At 38.7% G+C, this 22714-nt stretch overlaps 3 protein-coding genes across 7 annotated transcripts in view; 1 reads left to right on the top strand and 2 right to left on the bottom strand.

The window, feature by feature from the left end:
- The window catches only part of LOC137973675 (nuclear pore complex protein Nup155-like), a 43851-nt gene extending 26962 nt beyond the window's left edge, over positions 1–16889 (bottom strand). For both annotated transcript variants that reach the window (XM_068820545.1, XM_068820546.1), the window contains exons 1-14: positions 16633–16889; positions 14450–14587; positions 12337–12433; positions 12175–12245; positions 10659–10751; positions 8210–8370; positions 7286–7391; positions 6451–6524; positions 4398–4489; positions 4086–4183; positions 2887–3039; positions 1897–1997; positions 666–833; positions 102–212 (exon numbers count right to left, since the gene is read on the bottom strand). In XM_068820545.1, coding sequence (XP_068676646.1) covers positions 102–212; positions 666–833; positions 1897–1997; positions 2887–3039; positions 4086–4183; positions 4398–4489; positions 6451–6524; positions 7286–7391; positions 8210–8370; positions 10659–10751; positions 12175–12245; positions 12337–12433; positions 14450–14587; positions 16633–16798 — 1629 coding nt within the window. In that variant the 5' untranslated portion in view covers positions 16799–16889. The remainder of the gene's footprint in view (positions 1–101; positions 213–665; positions 834–1896; positions 1998–2886; positions 3040–4085; positions 4184–4397; positions 4490–6450; positions 6525–7285; positions 7392–8209; positions 8371–10658; positions 10752–12174; positions 12246–12336; positions 12434–14449; positions 14588–16632) is intronic.
- Positions 16890–17195: 306 nt separating this feature from the next.
- LOC137973678 (RING finger protein 11-like) lies at positions 17196–21881 on the top strand. Its single transcript, XM_068820552.1, has 3 exons — positions 17196–17415; positions 17494–17636; positions 20229–21881. Exons 1-3 carry the CDS (start codon positions 17311–17313, stop codon positions 20407–20409), a joined length of 429 nt encoding a protein of 142 aa, XP_068676653.1. The 5' UTR covers positions 17196–17310; the 3' UTR covers positions 20410–21881.
- Positions 21446–22714, bottom strand: part of LOC137973676 (solute carrier family 4 member 11-like) — a 34356-nt gene continuing 33087 nt past the window's right edge. For all 4 annotated transcript variants that reach the window (XM_068820548.1, XM_068820547.1, XM_068820550.1 and 1 more), the window contains one exon: positions 21446–22714. This exon is cut by the window's right edge and continues 317 nt beyond it. The gene's annotated coding sequence lies outside the window, so the exon portion shown is untranslated.

Below are 22714 nucleotides of genomic sequence, written 5' to 3'. Positions count from 1 at the left end.
TTTGATTTGAGTTAATTTTGTTGATTCCACTTTACAGTGTCCCCAATTAGTGCTCCAGCACTAGAACGACTAGACACTTAATAAAGTTTCTTATTTTTCACCTTGTGAAGTTTGAAGAATGCTTGCACAGCTTCAGAGTCAAATCCTTGACTATGAAGCAACAGCTGACGGAGTTGTTCCACTGGACGATAGGTGGTAAACAAGTAACTCCCCTGTCAAAAATAATTGGAATAAATCTCAGATCAAGCTAAAATGCACATTTTAACCATCTGTCTTCATCATGGCAACATTTTTAACATTGAACAGAAGAAAAAAATTAAGACTGAAACTAAGGACCCATAATTATTAATTTTATGAAAGCTGTCCCTCAACAAATTCCACCTTTTTGCTTAGCAGGACAGTTGTCCTTCAGAAGAATGGATTTGGCAGGCCATGTTTCACAGTAATTTATTATGCTAATTTATGCCTGATCAAATTATTTGATCAGAGAACAATTAGCATAATAAATTCACTTACTTTGCCAAGACAAAATTTTGGTGGTATGCATGACATACTTCAGGCACTGATGTAATACAATCATATAGAAGGTAAAACATAGGATAGGAGAAGGTTGCTTTCAAGTTTACAACTGTAAAGCCAACATAGAACTAATACCATTTTATTACCTGTGCACTCAAAGCCACAAATGACCTCTGACTGGATGCATGTTGTCGGACAACGGCTGGTGGGTCTGGCCATCTGTCGCTGACTATTGGAGATTCACAGATCATGTCGCCACCAAATTCAGGCACCTCACTTAATGACCAAGTTCTTCCTTCCATTGGAACAGTCACCTACCGGTAATCATGCGCGTTAAAGAGTCTGAATCAGAATAATAACCAATCTGTGCAGTGAAAGGTGAGTGCCCCTAGACCCAACCAAATAAAAATGGCTGACACATGCCCAAGGAGGCCAGACAGAGGATGATCAAGGCAATTAAGTAAGCAACCCCAAGCTAAGAGGCTGAACAAGATCAGAGTGAACCACGGATTGGTTTTATTTAGATGTTCAAGATGGACTGGTTACTTTAAAGCTACCAAGATAAATCATAACACAGGAACCTCTCTAAGTGACCACCAAGCACAGGTAACCAGGATGTTCAACTGTACGTACATTGTATATAATTATCTTAAGGTAATCTTAAAATTCTACAACCAATGTCAATGATGATTCCAATGGCACCCCAGTGTAATTCTCCTCACATAACTGCACCAGTCCACAAAGTGTTTTGGGAAGTCTGATTAAAATGCATTAAAGCTCTGTACAAAGCCAGGATTTTAATAAGGTTTTGCATATTAAGGTCATCAGCTGGGAGAGGGTAACCTTTTATTTCCATATTAATTTTGACACTTTCCACAAGAGAAAGTAAGTAGAGATGACAAAAGCATTCATACAAGTCATGTTAAATGAGGTTAAATGCAATTTGACAGAGTTAACAACTACGAGCGGCTGCAGTCAGTTTTGTTATATTTGTGCATGCATGAGTCGGATTCCTTATGCTTTGGGTTGTAGAGCTTATTTATCCGTGCGGCAGGAAGTGGGAGCATTCTGTGTGGAGCACTTTGACGTTTTCCCCTCCCTCACTCCCTCTAGTTTCCACTCTGTTTACCAATGTGACAGGTGCCTATCTTCTCTACTGCGTGGGGATAATGGCTGGGTTGTCAGGTTTTGCCAGCCATGGGTACAGTCTCCATCTTGGAGCTGACTTCCAATAGTGGAAGCTCCACGATTTCTCGGGCGCCAAACCTCCATTTAGCGATGCAGTTGTTAACAAAAGGTTGCATGGTGCTCCACCCTTAATGAACCCCTGACATTAACGCACATACTAAAGAGAGGCCCCAAGAGTGAAGGTCTTGCCTGCATTTCTTTGAGTGGGGACTGGAATGGAAAAGGGTCAGGACTGATTCCCCACAGGACATCAATATCTTCTGTTTGAGATGATGCAAGCAAAAGAATCCCTGCAGAAGTGAAGAAAGAGCAAAATTAATGCAGAGCTTGTTAAGCTGACAGAGCAACAGAATCATCATCTTTCTATCAGCCATGTTTTCCCATACCGTTAACAAAATTAATAGTTTACGTTTCAGTTTTTACTATAGAGATATATTTGCACAAAAGCACGAAAGTACTGTAGCAGAAGAGTTGCATGATGCAACAGCCAAGTGGACTCTAGCTTCTCAAGTGCTTAGCAAACCTCCCAAGTGCAACTATAGCTCGATAGTACTCACTAAATTTTTTCAACATCCTTTGTCTTCCTTGAAGAAGGGTGTAATTGTTTTAGTATCACCCAACTAGTCGGACAAAAAAGGCAATAATAACGTTAGCAAATGCAAGTTAAAGAACTGAGATATTTAATTGGGAATTAAAGAAAGAAAGCGTCACGCTTTTCGCTACTCGAGGACTATTACTAATAGTCCTCTAGTAGTATAGCCAATTAAAATACAAGATTTCCATTAGTCCACTAGTTGGGTGCTGTACTAATAATTATTTATTATTATTTAGTATAAATACACAGATGATTATACAAAATCGCGCACTCTCATTCGCTCGCTATCTCAGGTTATCAGCCGATAATCACCTCGACGGACAAAATTGCTGCCAGTAGTCGTTTTGCCACGGTAAGTGACGATGATTTCGCTTTGAAATGCTTTTTTTTTTTCTCTTTTTTGAAATAATCACCTGTGTATTTATACTAAAACAATTATTCGCCTCAGGCTCAGTGATTATCGGTGAATATTCACCGATAATCACTTCGCCTTCGGCAAATAATTGTTAATTATTTATTAGCTTGATTCAACAAATGGAAAGTTCTACTTCCAGAGTAAAATCAGAAAAATAAATGCTTCCAACCTTGTCTGTAGAATGCAGCATGTACTTGCGATGGCCTTTGTGAGGTCGCTGATGGTGCAAAACCAGGTGGAAGTCTAGAATGAACCATTTGTAGCTTACTGGGTCTTTCCATGGGAACACTGGCAGTTGTTGTACTGAAGTAAAGTCGCACTCCTAAACAACAAAAGGCCGTGATTTAAACCATAAATTATCAGCAAATTCATACTCATTCACGTATGAAAATAGCAAGATCTAGGGTGCGTTCGATTGACCCTATTTCGGAATAAGAATACGCGGAGTGATGATTTAAAATGGTACATCTGGCATTTTGAAGCAACAAGGATAATAAAGATACGTTTAAAATAGCATTTTAGCTAAAAACGAACAAATTCTAACTTCTATTCCATGTATTCCTATTCCAGAATATGGTCAACCGCACACACCCCTAGTCTTTGAAAAGATTTTGCTGCTTAGCATAGCACATAAATTGTCATGTAATTACGTATCTAATGGAGTTATGAATAAGGGATACTAGGACTTGCTGTACGTGTGCACATAAACCAAGATTTTGTAGTATCGGAGCATGGACAGTGAGTGTTTTGTTACGGACTAGAGGGGACAAGGTTTTTAATCAAACAAAGATTATCTTAGCCCTTTCAATGCCAGGAGTCCTAGATGTGTAAAACAAGTCTAGTTAGCATACACAGATACTTCATTGACCACTCCCCATAGGAGCTTTTCAGGGCCAATGAACACAATCACCACAGAACAGAATATTCAACAACAACTGTTAAGAATCCCAACTGGCCGGAGGCAAGCTAGTTGGCTATTAATAAGTGCACCTGAGAAGTTGAACCAGGGACTACCAGGAACAAATTCAACCAGTGGCCAGAACATGTCTTGAACATGGGATCCCCAGATCTCAAGGCAAGTGCCCTAACCACTGGGCCACACTGCTACCTGCAGTGCCAGGGGAAAATCAGGGGAAAACCAGGGTAAAATCTGTTCTTAACACTATTGCAGGTAAAAGGTTTAAGAGGTCATGTTCTGTGACAGTTTGTCTGTTGATCAGCACAGGGTGCTTGTGTTTGGGTTCCAAGGATTCATAAGTGGAAAAAAATTAATCATATTAGAAGTCAAACATGTGACCTTCCACTGCTATACCACTGAGCTACAGAAGACAATGTTACAACTATTAAGTGCCAGAACACTTTCAGTACCTGCTTGTGTAATGGCAACAAGATGGACAGTTTTGGATTCATTCCTTGGAATTGGAGCAATATGAATAATGGGTTTAAAGTTATTCTGATCAATTGTTCTGAAGAAAAAAAAAACAGCCACAACAATTAGTACTTCATTTGTACTTTTTTACACAGTAATTTAGTAATAATAGTCAAAATAATAGTCAAAATAATAATAATAATAATAATAATAATCCCTGATTCATAAAGTACTGTTACATTATAAAGGTTTCAAAGTTAAAGGATAGAAATAATGAAGGGAAAAAAAAGTAAGGAATCACCAACAAATACCTAGTGGCTGATGCAGCTCTATATGTGATTTTCTCCTGAGTGAGGGATGCGGCATATGTCATACCATTTCCATCAGAACCAAGATCAAAAACCTGGAAACAAAATTATTGACAAAAATCAAAAATGCTTTCAGCCACAAAAAGCATGTCAAATGTTCTTTCAGCAAAACATGCAGCAGGTAAAGGGTCCAGACTACAAGATTTGGACACAACGGTGATAGCCACTTTTGAAAGTCCAGCAATCGAGGTAGGTGAAAAAAAGGTATCCAATTGACAGTTGCACGTTGTTGTATTTACATATATGTATCAGTATACACGCTACTAAGGACAACACTCATTCACAGTGATCACTTGGCTCAGGCCAAGCCAATTTGTCCTCAAATTCCCACAGACTGCTCCCATCTGGCCTTGTAGCTCAGTCGGTAGAGCAACGGTGGTCTAATCCAGAGGTCATGGGTTCAATTCCCACCCAGGTGAGAGATAATTCTCTGTCCTTGGGTGATGCACAAAGAAGTTCCTGGCACTTTTGATTAGTGAAGGTTCTTCATCCATCACATTCACAGTAGCTTAAGGGGTCACTTGATTTCTGCTTGATTTCTGCTGGCCTAAACCAGCCATACTTAGTTTTTTACTCTGTCTAACGCCAGACGATTTTATTCGTCAATAGGGAACCCCCAGGAGTCAATGAGTTAATTACCGGTACTTGCGGGAAAATCTGAACTTCCCGCACATGAATAAACTATACCAATATCAGCCCACATGAAGTGTTACTGTCGTGATTAATAAATACAGTCTATCATTTATTTATTTGGTTATGAAGAATAAGGTGGGAGGGTAGGGGGGAGGGGGCTTAATAACTTTTTCCCTCTGAAAAGGAAGGGGGGGCACTATTTAGAGAGGAGAGCTTATTTGAGAGCGCAGGGTTAATAGAGGATTTACGGTATGTATACACACTGCTAAGGACAACATTCATTCACACTTCAAGTTTACTTTTTATATTTTGCTCAACCGCCTGCTCATGTGCTCAACCAGGGTTGTAGGTGAGGAAAATGCATGCCGGTTGAAAAGTTAGGTGAGTCAGCAGATATCAGGGGCGGCACACCTTCTGGGGTCGGCGATGCCCACCCTGGGGGAAGGGTACTGGAAATTTTGAAATTTGAAATAGTTTTGGTGCCCTCTGGTGCAATCTGAGACCTCTTTGATACCACAGCTTTCATTTGGTTATAATTACATGTACAGTTTTTTACTGACTCCTTGTCTAGAATTAATTATTTTACCTACCGGTATTTCCTACTCTGCCAACAAACAGTTAACTCAAAATTGACATTATTCTGGCAACATTACACTGTACATGTCATTAAGATGTGAACTTAATAGTTGCAACACAAGTGAGTGCTAACATAAAACTTCATTTCTAATTTAACTGTAATGAGCTTGGTGTCTTCGAGCGAAAAATGCCCTTATATTCCCCTGGTTGTGTTTCCTTTTCCATGGATTTTCATCTGCTGAAGCCATGATGAATCAATGATCGATAAAAAACGTTTAAAAGACTCTTTTATACAAAATAATTATCTTCGATGACCTTTACCGGTAATTTACTTGAATAAAGAAACAGTATTGCACAATCTTATTCCTCCCACATGTACATGTACTGGAGCCTGGTTACGACATCTCATTCCCAATCTTTACCAAGCCTCGCAAAAACAAAATTATAGCGAAGGGAGAAACAGAAAGAGAAAGCAGTAAACAAGCACTCGAAACAATATTTCATTTGAATAGGTTTGCCTCTGATAGAGCTACCAAAACTTGAGGTAGTCGGAAATTATTTCATTCAAATCTTTTCAGTTCGACAATATGTTCGATATCAAATGATAGCAAGTGATTCACCTCAGAATCGTTCATTTCCCATTCCATACAGAACGATCTCCAGCCAAAAATCCAGCCGGTGATTGCCTCAGACTCAGCCGGCAAAATTTGCCTGCTGCCTGTGCTTATTGACAACCCTGCTCAACTATTGGCAGTAGGTTTTAGATCATTTCAAGAGTTCTCAGTACCTGAATGGTCCCTTTTTCTGAACGAGTGTAGAGAATATTCCTTGTATTATCAACTGCTAATTGGGCAATGGCATCTGAAACAAAAAAAATAACCTTTTTTGTGGCAAACTTCAGGCCACAAGACAAAAGCCAAATACAAAATCTACTGCATAAATTCTTTCTTTCTCACTCCAACGCAACACCTTTTCCAACTACACACTCTACTTCAAATGACTGCTGAACGTTTGCTATAATAGGAACTGCATGAAACTGGTAAACAATGTCTCCCCACTTAACAATAAAGAAGACACGAAAGTTGTGAATTTGAAAATCCAACATGAACCATTTCCTATTGTCAGTAAAAGAACTTAAGAGTTAAGAAAGCAATCAACCCAAGCATCTAGGCTTGAATAGCAATCAAACCCATTGTGATGTTCTTTGCTTTGAAAATCTGTGATGATGCCAGCTGTGGGTCTTCTGAGAACCACAGAGGACATACACTGTACATGCAGATTAACTTTTTGCAACCAAAACAACCAAATCCAGCCGAAAATTGCACAATAGCAAACAAAACTTAAAGTTTGCGAGGATACATTTCATCACTAATGAAGCTTACATTTTCCACATTGAAAAGGACAGCACACTTTAAAGAACTTCTCTGCAAGCTTGTTCATCACGTTCTCAACTGTACTTGCCACGTATGCAATTCACACCATGTGCAACAGGTCTCATGGATAACCAGAATTGCATCTCCCATGAGGGCCACAACTTGATCAATTCTCTCTTTCGGGAATTTTACTAAATAACTGGATTTCTCAAAAATCAACTGCTCCTTCAAAAAGACAAGGCTATTTACCTTCTCCACTGAATGTAGCATTTAAAAATGAAGGCACAAGAAACGACAATGTTCCTGAAGAGTGGTTCACTTTGCGACATTTTCTTTGAAACCAACTGTCCGCAGCCTGTTGAAGTATTAAAAGGTAACAAATGCTGGAAATACAACTTTTCCCACAGTTTGTTCTTCACATTACTCTTTAACAAAACAGGCGTTTACTCCTATTCTTCTCCACAAATCAAAAATGTTATTCCACCTTTTGAACAAGCCAGGCTTTACTTGGACCCAAGACACTTGTAGTCAAAATAATAATTATTAGAAAGCTACAGTGTAGTTATTGAAGGTCATTTTGTTTCAACCTAGATCAAGTTGTTTCAACCTACATGTAGGTCAGTTTGGGGCAGGTAGAAAACACAAGTCACAGGTCATTGTTTTACATGTACCAATACAGAAAAAACCCTAACCATTTACAAATGGTAATATCAAGCCTAAAAACGTTCGTTTAGGCCAAATAGACCTTTTTATCGATACGGCGGCCATTTTGATTTCTCTTGTTTCGAATAGCTATTATGGGATGCCCAGGGGGCAAATACACATTAATTTGCCCCCTGAGCATCCCATAATGTCTTTCAAAACAATAGAAGATCAAAATATCGCCGCCGTATCTGCAAAAAGGTCTATTAGGTTAGCTTTAATGAATGTTTTGGATACTATCTGTATTGGTAAAACAATGACCTGTGACCTACGTTTTGTACCTACCCCAAACTGACCTACATTGAAACAACTTGATCCAGGTTGAAACAAGCTGACCTACGTTGAAACAAAATGACCTAGTTTGATTGCAAATTAACCAAGTAAGGAAAAAAATGACCTGCAACATTAAGTCACAAAAAAGTAATGTTTTAATTCAAGATTGTTTTTGCACACTGTGCAACAAACTAGTACCTGGTAAATGACCTCATAAACACATCCATCCTTTCCTCCAAGGAAAATCCTTCCTGAGTGAGTTCCCGTCATGCAAGGCAGGTAAACATTATCCGATGGAATAGAAAACAGCGGGTCTGGCCGAAGATGCATTTCTGCAAACTCATCATGAGCAAGGTTTCCTTAGGAATTGAGGTCAAATAGAAAGTAATTTTCATTTTTGGTGTGATCCAGAAATTGTAATAATAATAATAATAATAATAATAATAATTATTATTATTATTATTATTATTATTATTATTAGTGTTGTTGTTGTTGTTGTTGTTATTATTATCATTATTGTACAGTAAATGTTCAATAATACAAGTCGTGTATGTACATGTAACAGTCTATTTGCACGTACATGTAAACTGTTGTTCAAAATCCCAGAACATTGCTTATGATCCCACTTTTTGAATACCGGTAACTGTGTTCACCTTCCAACTTCTGACGTAATGACTGTTTTTATAATAGAGACCAATCATCAGTCCAGACGAATTAATTTATGCACTTTCATGCTCATGTTATCCATCTTGTGCAAACACCACTATATAAAACGCATAATCCTCTGAAACAAACTTCGGAAAATAGTTATTTTTTGTGTGCAATATGCTCACTGAGCTAATACTTGGCTTTGTTCAACATAACGAAGCTATTTACAATCAAAGTTACATCTGCTGCGCAAAGGTGAGGGCAGGAATTGCCAATACACGTATACTTAATAGGATAATGATATATTGAAATTAAACATGTAAACTACAACACCACTGGCTGTTTGTTCATAAAAGCAATTTGCCAAAGCCAGGCAGTAATACAAAATGCCAATTTGTTTTACCCAAGGAGGTGATTGGGGGTGGTGCTTGCAACAAGCCAGGGTATAGTACAACTCAAAAACAAACTGTTTCCAAAACTGTTTGTTTACGACATCACACACGCCATGTACACGCTGTGCATGCGTGATCAACTCAAATGTTGGATGGGCGGCAGCATAATTCAACATTGGCTGACCCAAATGTCTCTACTCAATCTTGTCTTGGTTAAGGCAATACAAGAACGAATGCAAGCAATTACGAAGATGCTTGTATGCCCCACGTAAAAGAAATGAATAGACAAATGCATAAAAATCTCTATTTGGGAAGAAATAAATTCCTTTCTGTGTCTGTTTAATTCCTATACTAGAAAGATGGGCACAAGATGCGTAATGCGTCTGGACAAACTATCCAGTTTCGTGTGTCTTGGAAGACGTACCAAAGTGGATAGTTTGATGAGACACAATATTATGCATCCTGTGTCAGTCTTTATACCCGACAAACTTAACCCATTGACTCCTGGGGGTTCCCCATTAATTAACGAGTAAAATTGTCTGGCATTAGTCAGAGCAAACTACTAAGTCTGGCCAGTTTAGGCCAGTTTAGGCGTGAAAGGGTTAACCTATTACCGTGGCCACCTAACAAAGTTTTTAAAACTTGTACGCCAATAAGGGTGAGCGAATTGATTGACAGTCACCCCTCCTCGCAAAGTTCGCACGGTTGTACGTTGAACACTGTCGAATGGGTTGTTCGAGTTGACAAACATACACGTAGTTGTCAAATGTGAAAGTTTGTTGGGTGGCCACCGTAAGGTGCATCGCACTGTAACCCCTGAGAGTGAGAGTTAAGAGATTTTACTCTGTCTAAAGCCAAACGATTTTACTTGCCACAAGGGGTCATCCTGGGGAACCTGAGATGTAAATTGGTTAATCACTCACTGAAAAACTATGTCCACATTAATCACTCACTGAAAAACTATGTCCCCATTAATCACTCACTGAAAAACTACGGTATGTCCCCATTAACCCTGTGACGTCCAAACCGGCCTAAACCGGCCTAACCCGGCCAGACTTAGTAGTTTACTCTGTCTAACGCCACACGATTTTACTCGTCAGCGGGGAACCCCCAAGAGTAACTGGGTTAACCAGTCCCCTCCATATACCAACCCCAATACAAATCAACTGCGGTTGATGAATTACTAAACAGCAGAATTAACTTTTAAAACAAACTGTTGCTCAGCTAATAGAGTGTTTTCATGTGACGTCACAGCAGCCATGTTGGTGTTCCTAAACAATGAAACGGCAGCCATGTTGGTGTACCCTGCTAATCCTACGGGAATTGAGCTTTATTATCATGAAAACATTTTCTTTTGTTTCAGTGGAAAAACAAGGTTACTGATCACGTGAGTGAAAACACTATTACATTGTAGTATTCATTAACCTTAACTACTGTATTCAATTTATTGTCCTATTTCCCAAGTGCGATAAAATATCTGCGTCTAATCTGCACAGGCATTTACAATGGCTTGCTTCAACTTGCCATTGTGAACACTCACACGGATCTCCAAGTCATATCTTATCTACTACTTAAAGATTACTACATGTATGCCAGTATGTGCCTACCTAATCTCTTTGGTGTGAATGTGACAGCCAGCAAAATAATATCGATTGGGGTTGTGAGACACAATATATACCTCACAGATTCTCTTAAAATTTCTATAAATAAAAACCAGAGGAAAGCTATTATTAGCATCAAATCAAAATAATACTGGTTTTGATAAGAGCAGAACACCTTGAATACCTTGAGAAAAACCTCACGGGACAGACAAGGGAACCAAAAGACTAAAACAACATAATAATTATACACTGTAACAACTAAATAAAAAGAGTCTGGAAATCAAACCTGAATGCATGAGATCTCATGATGAAGGGGATTATAATAATAATAATTATAATAATAATAATAATTATAATAATAATAATAATAATAATTATAATAATAATAATTATAATAATAATAATAATAATAATAATAATAACAATGGCAAGGTTATGATATTACTTAATAAGTACAGAAGGTACAAAAATAGGGAAGTAACCAGATTGTGGGACATGAGAAAGGTGCTCGTCATTCCAGTTGAAGTGGGCGCACTTGGCTTTGTCACAAAAGATTTAGGTAAACGGATAGACTAGTTTGAAGTTAAAGTATGCATAGCATTTCTGCAGAAGACAACACTGCTATGCACTGCTAGGATACTGAAGAGAGGGCTAGACATGTGAAAATCAAAGAAGGAACCCCAAGGGCCCTTCCTCATTTGTTATGACCAACTCCTATGGGGGAAATATTGGTATATACATGATCACCCTGGCAGGGTGGCCTCCTGCTCAGTGTGCTCGACTCCGGATCTAGTGGTCCGGGTTCGGGTCCTGGCCAGGGACATTGTGTTGTGTTCTTGGGTAAGACACTTTACTCCCTTGGTGCCTCTCTCCACCCAGGTGTATAAATGGGTACCGGTGAAGTTACTGCTGGGGGTAACCCTGCGATGGACTGGCATCCCATCCAGGGGAAGTAGAAATACTCCTAGTCACTTCATGCTACAGAAACCGGAGATAAGCGCCGGCCCGGTGGGCCTTCTAGGCTCGTAGCGGACTTTACCCTTACCTGGGGTTAAAAGCCAATAATAATAATAATAATAATAAGCAATTCAGTGCAAACAGACATTAAAGGGGCCCTGTCATGCTAAATGTGCTGTTTTTAGGTCAAAACTGGGTAAGAATTTAAATTAGTACTTCAGCTCACATATACAACATTCCTGACAACCCACTGAGAAGATACGAAATGTATTTATGGCACAAAGAGCTAATCATATTTAATTTTTAGCAACTTTCTTAAGACATCGTCTCCAAACTTGAAAAAACTGGCCAGTTTTTCAAGTTTCAACCATTTCCATACTCTCCAACCTTGGCCGCAAACAACCAAGAATAGCTTCAGTTCACTTCAATGGTCATTAGTAACAAAACTACAGCATTACGTTTTGGTCTTCATTGATGCAAAGAGGTCTTTTAGTGTTTTGAAGTTTGACTAAAATACCGTGATGCTGCGGCTGGTGCCCCTTTAAGTACAAACAAACAAACATACCTGGTTTAGGTTTTACTAATCCTGCACACAGGATGGTCTCACTCAGGCCATCAAAATAAGCCAAATCACTTCTAATGAGAGAGAGAGAAAGTAAAACACAGCTCAGTTTTGTCTTCTTTTCAGCAACTTCCGTTACACAAAGGCAATCAGTGAAATGCTCACCCATCTTCATAATTCCACACAAAAATATCACTGTCAATAGTAAGCCAAGCTCTCTTGATCTCCGGAAACAGTCCCATCATACAGTTGCACTGCATATCTACAATAATAACTCTGTCAAAGATCACAACAATACATTATTTTATGTTTTTGTGTCCTAGTGACGGGTTCTGTTGTGCTTGGTACTTTTAAAAGTCCATTCCACCAGGACAAGAAAAACAATGTTATGCTGTGCTATAAGTTGCCAATCAAATGAGATATGAAATCAATCATATATTGAACCGCGGATTTGAAATCAAGTAAAGCTATGATCCTCAAAGTTATGAACGCAATTTTAGCACTCACATAGAGAAGCCGGAAACTTCAATTTCTCACGCTGGGTTGCCAAGAATTGCCTACAAATTATGTGTAACTTCACAACTGTATACTGGTCTAGTACTACTGGCTTTAAAATGTCACTATTAAACACTGTACGCAATGCTCATATCTACCACTACACTGGGTGGGTGAGAGGGACTAGGGCACTAAGGCGGCAAAATGTGCTTGACGACGATTCTGATGATGAAATAAATAATGAAGGGGATGATGATCCTGATGGCGATGATGACGATCACACTGATGTCAATGACGTCTAGACTGAACACGTCGCTGAAACTCTCAACTATCTGCTGCTTCTCAGAAAAAAAAGAAGTTCTAGCTCTCACTTGGAGGGAAATTGCCACTTTCAATCAGGATAATACTAATTCAAAAATGTGTAGACTTTAGCTCTCTCGATTAGCCAGTGAAAGCCTCGTTTTGATGCTTTCAATTTCTATGTGACCCTCGTGTAACAGCAAAAGTGGAGCAGTTTAAACTTAAATTAGTATTTCTCACGTTAATTTAGTTTATCGAGAGGTAATAACTTATTATTGTCAAAAGGTCAACAGCTATTTTTGTAAATAACTCTGTCAAAGATCACAACAATACATTATTTTATGTGGTTGTGTCCTAGTGACGGGTTCCGTTGTGCTTGGTACTTTTAAAAGTCCATTCCACCAGGACAAGAAAAACAATGTTATGCTGTGCTATAAGTTGTCAATCAAAAGACAAAAACTGTATACGCTAAGTGCGCATGTCTCAAAGCCAGACATGCGCCACGACCCAGGCTGCCCAGCGTGAGAAATCTGTTTCCCACTTCTTTCGTGCTTCAGCCAGCGGGAAACTCTAAATATGATTCACTTCATATCTCATTTTATTATTGATTCATTCATGACAGGAACATTAAAACCCACAAATGAACACCTCCCAATGTCAGTGGCTTCATAGCTCAGTTGGTTAGAACATTGCACCAGTAATGCGAGGTCACAGGTTCAAACCCCGTTGAAGTACTAAATTTTTCAGGTTTCTCTATGCAATTGCTAAAATTACATTCACAACTGTGGGTATCATAGCTTTAGTTAATGCTACAGTATAAGTTGTCACACAAATATGTTTGAAAAAGCTTTATAACTCAGAATGTCAGGGAATGTTCCTCAGGCACTACAGCAGTAGATGCTAAAACTATGGCAGGCGCTGTAAGCTCCTTTTATTAAAAATCCAACTATGTAATGATTATTTCCATGTTTCAGATGCCAATCAGCTGCTCCCCTTACTTTATACCTTTTTTGGCGCTCTCAAGGTAAACATTCCCGGGTTAAAGGGGCTAGGTCATGCTATTCTAGGTAATTTTGTTTAATTTTGTTAATTATGAGCTCTAAACGTCAAATTGGCAGAGCAAGAGTCTTTCATTTGCAAAATCATGGCCACATAACAGCTGAAAATGATTTTCCAGCAGTGTAAAATATTAATGACATTGTGATATAGACTGATATAAATTCGAAAAACGGTGGGCCAACGTTTTTCAAATTTACCCAACTTCAATCCATTTCAATCCTCTCCAGGTTTGTCCATCCATGTCCCTTCTTGGCTTCCCTATGTTTTGTTAGAGTTCCTCTTTAGTTTTAAACAGTTCTTTTGATATTTTAATTAATTCTATGACCATTCGATCAGTGCTGAAATTGCCTAAAACTGCGTGACCTAGCCCCTTTAAGACCTGTATGTTCAGTGGTTTCTGTTGTCCGGAGCTTAAAAAGGATACGATCAAACTGCTCAACCAGTTCTGCTGGAAGAGGAACCCTTTTAAGGAGACTGACAAGTTCCATGCCAGCCAAACCAACAGAAGGTGATGAAAGAAATGGGTAGTCATAGTCGTTTACTCCACTAAAGGTTGTCCCAGCTGCAACAGGAAGAGAATGTGAAGCTGATGATACAAGTCAAATGGCTGCTTTCTAGACAAACTCTGTCGTTGTGATGGAAAATTTGTTAAACTCATATCATACAATATTGGAAATGAGGATATGAAACAATAAATATAGCAAGGCAAATTTAACAATCATCATCATCATCATCAACACTCGTTTACTTGTGCTCAACATGGCAGCCATGCTCCAGCTAGTTTACAGCAGTTAATCTTTGATATTGGACATCCATGTTATGGTCAACCGACACCTGTCAAAACAAGGTATCCCCTGACCAGTATCAAGTGACCATACTGCGAGAGTATGGGGGGGGGGGGGGGGGGAGCTGATTGCCTAAATTTTGACAGCTCTCTCAGCATTCAAAATTCAGAGGGATGCGTGCGTGCAGGATCCCCTTCTCTCCCACCGCTGAGAGAGAGGCAGTGAAGGCATGAAGGAGGCAGTGCAGCCCTTGGTTCAAGACCAAGGTCAATTAAAGACGGTGCCTACTGGGTGAGGCTAGATTGCGTGGGTGGGTGGGTCGTGGGTCGTGGGTTGTGGGTCACGTTTGTTCGATGATAAAAAAAGATATCTATTACAGCTGTAACTCCCTCAGTGCTCGGTCCAAATTTGTCTTAGGTCTTAGGTCTTGTCTGTTTCGAGAATTTCCAGTCGTTGATTATTGAAAGGGTTAGGGTTCAGGTTAGGGACCCACGACCCACGACTCGCAAACCAGGACCCACGCCGATTAGACACTCTCTGCCTACTCATTCAAAGTCGTTGATAAAAAAAGGGGTTAGGGGAAAGGGTTAGGGTTAGGGACTCACGACACACGACCCACGCCGATTAGACACTCTCTGCCTACTCATTCAAAGGTATTTTTGCTTTGGTTTATGAGTATGCATGAAATGTAGATCTTAACAAGTGCTATAGAAATCCAAAGGGAAAATTGGGGGTAACAACGCATTTTTCAAAGATAATTCTCGAATGACATTTGTAAAAAGCTTTAAAATACAAAGCAATGTATGCCGTTCTTTCTAAAATTGAAGCTTAATTATCTCTCAAAAATGCATTGTTTGCCCAATTTTCTTTTTGGATACCAAGAGTATTTTACTAAGATTTACTTTTCCGGATAGTTTTAAACCGCACAAAAATATCCCTTTATTAGTACGCATCACCGATAGGAAACCCGAGTGTCTCGAGATGCGCAGAACGTATGGCAATAACAACAGTAAGCACCCTCCTTAAGTGGTCTAAAGTATGTACAGTTAACTCTCTCTTAACGGACACCTCTGTAAGATGGACATCTCTATAAGACGGACACCTGGTGCTGGTCCCGGCTGTTTCTTAGTCATTTTACCATAACCAAACTCTATAAGACGGACACCTCCATAGAACGGACAACGGACACTTTGAAATCATCAATGGACACTTGTGAGATGCTGAATGTCGCCGCAAATTACGATTTAGGGAAAAAAATTCATATACGTGACTCTTTTTAACACCAGACGTTAAATTGACAGCTCTTATCTTGTCGGTGACAACCGAATTGTATTTTAATCTAAAACAGGTAGGTTTCGTTCAAGTAAATAACTTAATGGCGACATAGTTTTCAGTAAGTGATTAACCCATTGACTCCCAGGGGTTCCGCATTAACGAGTAAAATCGTTTGGCGTTTTAATAGACAGAGTAAAATACTAAGTCTGGCCGGTTTAGGCCAGTTTGGACGTCAAAGGGTTAAAACAAACTTTAAACAGACGGGTATTCACTGTGCACAGGTTCAGCATTATTATCTCAAAATTCCTGGGGTCATGTGACGTCGATTCTCTATAAGCCGGACACCTCTCTAAAACGGACAGCTGAGTCCGGTCCCGATGGTGTCCGTCTTAGAGAGAGTTGACTGTAATGTAAAATAATTATCATAATTAAATTTGCAGTTACTGTGTCCTTGACTATCCCGCTGATACAAGCTACATCCATCAGTATTAAGCAAAAAATATTTCTTTCACGTAACCGGAAGAGCTCCGCAGAGGAACTTCCTTACCTTGCGAAACGTTTATTTGCTCAGCCAGCTCTGGATACTGTCTGTCGCCAGCAATCTGCCGATCGACTTCTTTTGCTGCGTTTTCCAGAGCGTCCGGTGTTACAAGCGAACTAAGGGAGCTTGCTCCTACCGCTACGGGCATGCTTGAATCAAAATTCCGTCTCATTCAAATCGAAAATTCAGAATTCACCTCACGTGCTAACACACACATTGCGTCCGCCATTTTCGAAGTAGGCGCGCGACGGAATTGCGCACGCTCAGTAATGATTCGGGGAAATTCCAACGAACCCTTCCCGAAGATTTTAAACGAAATGTGACGAAAACAGAAGCAATCACCTAAAATATATTGGAAAAATCATTTCTTTTTAGAGTCATTTTTCATGAAGCATATACATATTTTTAACACTGCATGGCAAATTAAAAAGAGAGTATTTTAAAAAATACTCCTCCAAACTTGCGTGATAACGTCCGAGGATAAAGTTTCGACACCTATTTCCGATTGTACCTCGACGTACTTATGACGTCACATTACGACAACAAAGCATTTGTTTTGAGAATAATTTTTCCTTCGGAGTGGACAAACTGGCGAAGGTCGATAGAGGAAGTGGTTGTTGTGTAGTGTTGTGTAGTTATTAGGTCAGGCGTCTTGAGGTTGTAGAGCTTTCGGTTAATCCCGACATGGGAAACTGTTTGAAAAGCTCTGGACAAGACGATATTTCGCTGTTACGTGGCGACGAGAGTCCCGATTCACCAAGAGCTGGCGAACCACCACCGCCATATCAAGTATAAAAAAAATATATGAGCACTCTTTGTGGAACGCTTTTAATGTCGTCAAACGTGATGTATCTTTTTTTTTTGCAGGAAGAGGCTCCTATTTTTATTCAAAGTCAACATGCTCCGCATTTACTCTCCGAAGATCAGCAGATTCGCTTAGCACAGCGCTTGGGACTCATTCAACATCTCCCCGTCGGAAAGTATGATGGCTCCAAAGGGAAAAAACGCGAGTACGTATGAACAGCTTAGTCATTGTCTGTAGCAATTATCTACGTCAGTGTGATATATCTACGTCAAGTTCTAGACATATTTTGATATGCAAGGATTAGATAAGAACAATTAAATATATTCCTCGAAGTAAAACTTGCCGTCGAGTCGAAAACTAATGAAAATATGGAAATCAAAACGTTCCCAACTTTGCTGATTTTGTACAAGCCTTACATAACAGCTTCTTTTCCGTGTTATGTTTAATTTGGATTCAGCCGAATGTTCAGTGATGGTGTCCTATTTTTGTCCTCAAACGTTTCTAGGTTCCAAAAGCATTTTTTTTTGTGAAAGCCAAAGGAAATGACGTGCGTATGTAAGAGCTTCGTTTGTGGAGTGTTTATTCAGGACAGATGTGTTTTGGCCATGAAAATTATTAATGCCAATGTCAAAGAACGCACCTTGGCCTTATGCTTATTCCGCTTTTGTTCGAAGTGCGTCAACCATGGAAAGAATTAACCATGAAACAAGAACTGACAATTATTTAGAAGATTGTGTTTCAATTATCAAGTTCAACTTCCGGTCTATGAAGTCCGTGATGATGGAAAATAATTTCGACTAAATGCAGCAGATCCGAATTTTGTTTTGTTTATAATTAAGTTTTTTAACAGTACAACTACAATAGATACGTCTACGTCGAACTTCTTTTTTCAAAGAAACTAACAAAATTTTGGCAGAAAACTTTCCAACAAAAACAGAATCCCAGAAATGTGAAAGCGTTTTGGTAAAGAAGGCTACAGTTTGCCGGCTTTCCTCTGTTTATGTTTGATATTGGTATGATGCTTTCAACTGCAAAGCGATTCTTACTAATTAATTACGTCAGAATTATACTAAGTACAAGCCATGTCTTTCTGTTTAGCCCACCTTTTTGACTCGTGGACACGCGATGCGTAGGAACGAGTGTTTATGGGGTTTGGGCATATGCAAATTTGTTTTAGTTTTTTGCCAGAAAGCTTGATCATAACAGACTTGTGACAACCATGTGCTAGTTGCTAATGCACTTTTGGTAAATAGAGAATCGCATCACTTGAAATGTCATTTGCATTATTTGCATGACTGGTAGCTGCGCAAATATAATTAAGGACCTTCACATTACATGGTTTGCCAATATCCTATGTTAACCTCACATGGGGGGGATGAGTGTTGCCAAAAAGAAAAGAAAATCGCCACTTGAGGGCTTGTTTTACTTCATGGGTTTTCCCGTTAATTTATTTCTTAATTAGGTATTAACATGGGTGAGCTATACGAATGGAAAACAAAGTTGCAAAAAAACCCTTATGGGTATATTTTTTATTTGCCTATAGCATGCAGCTGTAAGAGAATGATAGCAATAGAATAAAACTTTGCCCTCTAGAGGACCTTAAATTTTTTAGAATTTGGATCACAGCTCTCAGTTGTTTATGGGCTCCAAAGTTGACATTTGGTCTTTCATTGCATGTTGGACACATGACATACAAAACATTGCATTAAAGATATCATGGGGTTTTGCTCTATATAAGTCAGTCACATGCCACGTGTGATCAAGAAATATTATAATCCTATACATCTTTCTTTTTTACCTTGGTTGTAATATTGAAATCTCTTGAATAGTTGTGCTTCTGTTGTTCATGTTTTGACTTGCTTGATTCTATCAACTCTTCATATACATGTAATATAATATTAGTAGTATTATCACCTAAGGGAAGACAAGTGATGGACCTAGTCTAGGACATTTCCTCATTGTCAAAAACCACACTAAGTCTTTGTGTTATTGAAAGAGAGTAGCCAACAAGCTGCACAGCGCCGAGTTGGCTGTAACCAGTCGCATACAGCGTGAATGGAATAATAAATTATTATTAATTTATTAAATTTTAACCCATGACCTCTGCAATGCTGGTGCAATGCTCTACCAACTGAGATACATGTATAAAGCCACACAGTTGAGAGAGCAAGTCAGTTTGTCAGGCTCATGTCTTCCCGTGAAGGACTTGATGAATGAGTTGAATCAGTTGTTAGAGCATTGCACCAGCATCAGAGGTCATGGGTTCAAATTTGATAAAATAATGATTTATTGTTCCATTCGCGCTTGGTTACAGCTAACTCGGCGCTACGCGCCTCGTTGGCTATTAACCATCTCGCAACCAACACACACTCATGGATTATTTTTGTTAGTTACCGGTATTCATATACTCTATCGTTCATTTGTTCAACTGTTACAGGATATGAATCGAACTCACTAGTGACAATCTCCCAGTTGGCATGATGACAGTGCATGTTCTGTCCAAGCCTGGGCTTTCTTTGTAATGATCTTTTAACTCTCATGTATATTACTGTGGGATATACAGATTCCAACCCTGTGGGCATGGGAAATTTTTTTAGTTCACAGAACTTTTAGTTTTTCTCATTGAATAGACTGACATAATATCAACAAAGAAATCAAGTGCTGCCACGAGAGCATGCCCCCTGTGAATGAAGGCAAACCTTGCACAAAGTCAAGGCAAACCAATGCATTACTGAAAACAGGAGGTTTGGAATATCCGGATATAGTTTTAAATAACAACAATTTCATTCTATTTCAGGTGTGTAATATGTATGACTGATTTTTGCATGGGAGATCCAATTCGTTTTCTTCCATGTATGCACATTTACCACAAAGACTGTATTGAAGACTGGCTGGTGAGGTCTTTCACGTGCCCGTCTTGTATGGAACCTGTAGAAGCTGCATTACTGTCAACGTACTATGAAGCATCTACAGAATAACAAGAGGAGTGGCATGCTAGTTTGCATATTGAATTGATGGCTCTTTTATTGAAACTCCTGCAAGGGGACTCTTGGTTCCAAGTTCGTTTTGCATTGCAGGTTTGATCAGTTTGATCAAAGAAGTCATGAAACACATGTTACTAACTCAGCAATAATTATTATTGAAGGGAATATTTTGAAGATTTTATTAATAATAATTATTGTGAGGTTGGTAGTAAAAATTTCCGATCACAATAAATTTTGAAGACTTGCTTTTGTATTTCTAAGAAACCAAGAGTATTTTAAATAGTTTATGGCTGTTTCACTTGCCATTCGCCATTCTTTTTCATCACAATCAGTTAGATCGTAACGTAAACAGATTTTTTGCTGTTTGAGGAACAAGAGACTTAGTTAGGAACACTGTTATTTTGGTTTCCAGTGCACTTATCAGTGCATAGAGAATTGGTATTAGATATAGAAGAGAGGAACACACAGGAATGGTCAATCTGTACGATAATGCTGTGTTAGCTTGATTTTGAACAGATTTAATACTGTGTTCTGGGTCCAATTTTCTTGGAAAACAATTATCTATTTAATGAGTCAACCATCGATATTTTATCCTCTTATAACGAAGCTTTTGGGAAGGGTTTCTCAACCTACATGTGTGAGGCCATGATCAGCCATACCCACATGAATTCAACCACTCATAAAGATCTATTAGTTTTCTCTTTTGAACATCTGTGATTCACAAATCAAACCAAAATCAAACAAACATAATATGCTATAATTTTCAATGCTTACATCAGGAATGGTCTTTTGCCAGGATGTTGTTACCTTTTTCAAAATCAAGCCAAAAAAATTGTTCGTCTTAGAACTGTTGGAAACCGGTATTAATCCACTTATGTGGCAAGATACAACCTTCAAGCTGAATGTTTTTAAATGACAGTCTTTTTCAAGGCACTGACAAGCTAATAACTGCTGAGGGAAGCTTCATAGTACAAGGTACACAAAGATGACACCATTAATTTTACAGAATAATTGTAATTTTCTTCAGAAGTAAGAACTAACTTTTTTATTTAAAGTCCTGACAATGACAAGGTTGTGCTCTTTACTAAGTTGGGAAGTTAAGTGCAGTGACACTTTTTCAGTTGTAGATAACTTGTACATTTAGCACGTCATCTGAAGTAAAGCTACATGTAAGATCCCAATCATTATTTACAACCATAATTACTGTTTTTTAAAATAAATTAATTTTTATTAAAACCTCTATATTAAACGTTAACAATCATAAACCTTGTTTTCTGTGATAATTTCAGTAAAATTTGAACATTTTTATATGACCAGGGAAGAGTAATTTCAAACATGTGTATATTTGTCTTGTTAATTCTATGGGTATCACCCTTTTGTAAATAGACATTTAGTAATATTTCACTATTTGGAATGTAAAATAGACTCAGTTGCCAATTGAACTTGTAAATAAATTTCAAAAGAAATTTCCAGTGGTGGAATTTGTTTCTTTCTGTTAATAGTTCCCTGTATCAAGCTCTCTCTCAAGGATAATTCCCTGTGCATCTTGCAACGTAAATGCACAGATGCACTATAAAAAGCGTGGTACCTTATTAATTTTATGTCAATACCACAACACATATCCCCAGTATTTTCACAGTAGAAAAATATGGCAAGCTATACTTTTCTTAGAGAACAAGCTCTCATTAAAGTCAGCACATGTACACTTATACATTCAACCAATGTGAATTCCTGAACTTCTACAAATTTCTTGGTTGGGAAGGGACGGATCCATACCCGTTTTCACAGTTTTATGGAAATCAGTCGGAGACAAAGGAAAGGGGATTTTTGAGAGTCACATGTACAATCCAAAAAAATTCCCCGGGGAGCATGCCCAAACTTTTTTGTTTGTTTTGGAAACCAGTCATTATTCATCCTAGATCCACCGCTGTTGGGTATTGTGACAATAGACCTATCCAGAAAAGTCTGAGTGGCCAAAATGTATACACAGTATCTCTTGCATTAAAAGAGGTGTTGAACTTGACAATGGATACCTCACAGAGCCAGCGAATGTCAGGATTCAGCACAAGTAAATGCTGCACAACGACTGCACATGGAGACCTACAGCCCAAATTAGCATCATCCATTGAGTTAATTGCTATCCAGTGGATAATGTAATAATATTACACCTAGCGAAAACGTATCTCAACTTTAAATTCCGCACAATAAAACCCACTAATAGACCATTTTCATAATGGCGGCCCGATAAAATATTCTTTTGTTTTAATGCTGATAAGCCTTTCTAGCCTCGCTGCAATGC

Source organism: Montipora foliosa, chromosome 10, assembly GCF_036669935.1.
Source record: "Montipora foliosa isolate CH-2021 chromosome 10, ASM3666993v2, whole genome shotgun sequence".
NCBI classification, from domain to species: domain Eukaryota; kingdom Metazoa; phylum Cnidaria; class Anthozoa; order Scleractinia; family Acroporidae; genus Montipora; species Montipora foliosa.
This window is presented reverse-complemented; position numbering and strand designations above follow the sequence as displayed.

Bases quoted from the DNA above. Each gene is read 5' to 3' on its own strand.
- LOC137973678 (XM_068820552.1), top strand. From the start codon at position 17,311: ATGGGAAACTGTTTGAAAAGCTCTGGACAAGACGATATTTCGCTGTTA. The intron at 17,416-17,493 runs GTATAAAAAAAA...TTTTTTTTGCAG, and splicing joins AACCACCACCGCCATATCAA to GAAGAGGCTCCTATTTTTAT. The intron at 17,637-20,228 runs GTACGTATGAAC...ATTCTATTTCAG, and splicing joins TCCAAAGGGAAAAAACGCGA to GTGTGTAATATGTATGACTG.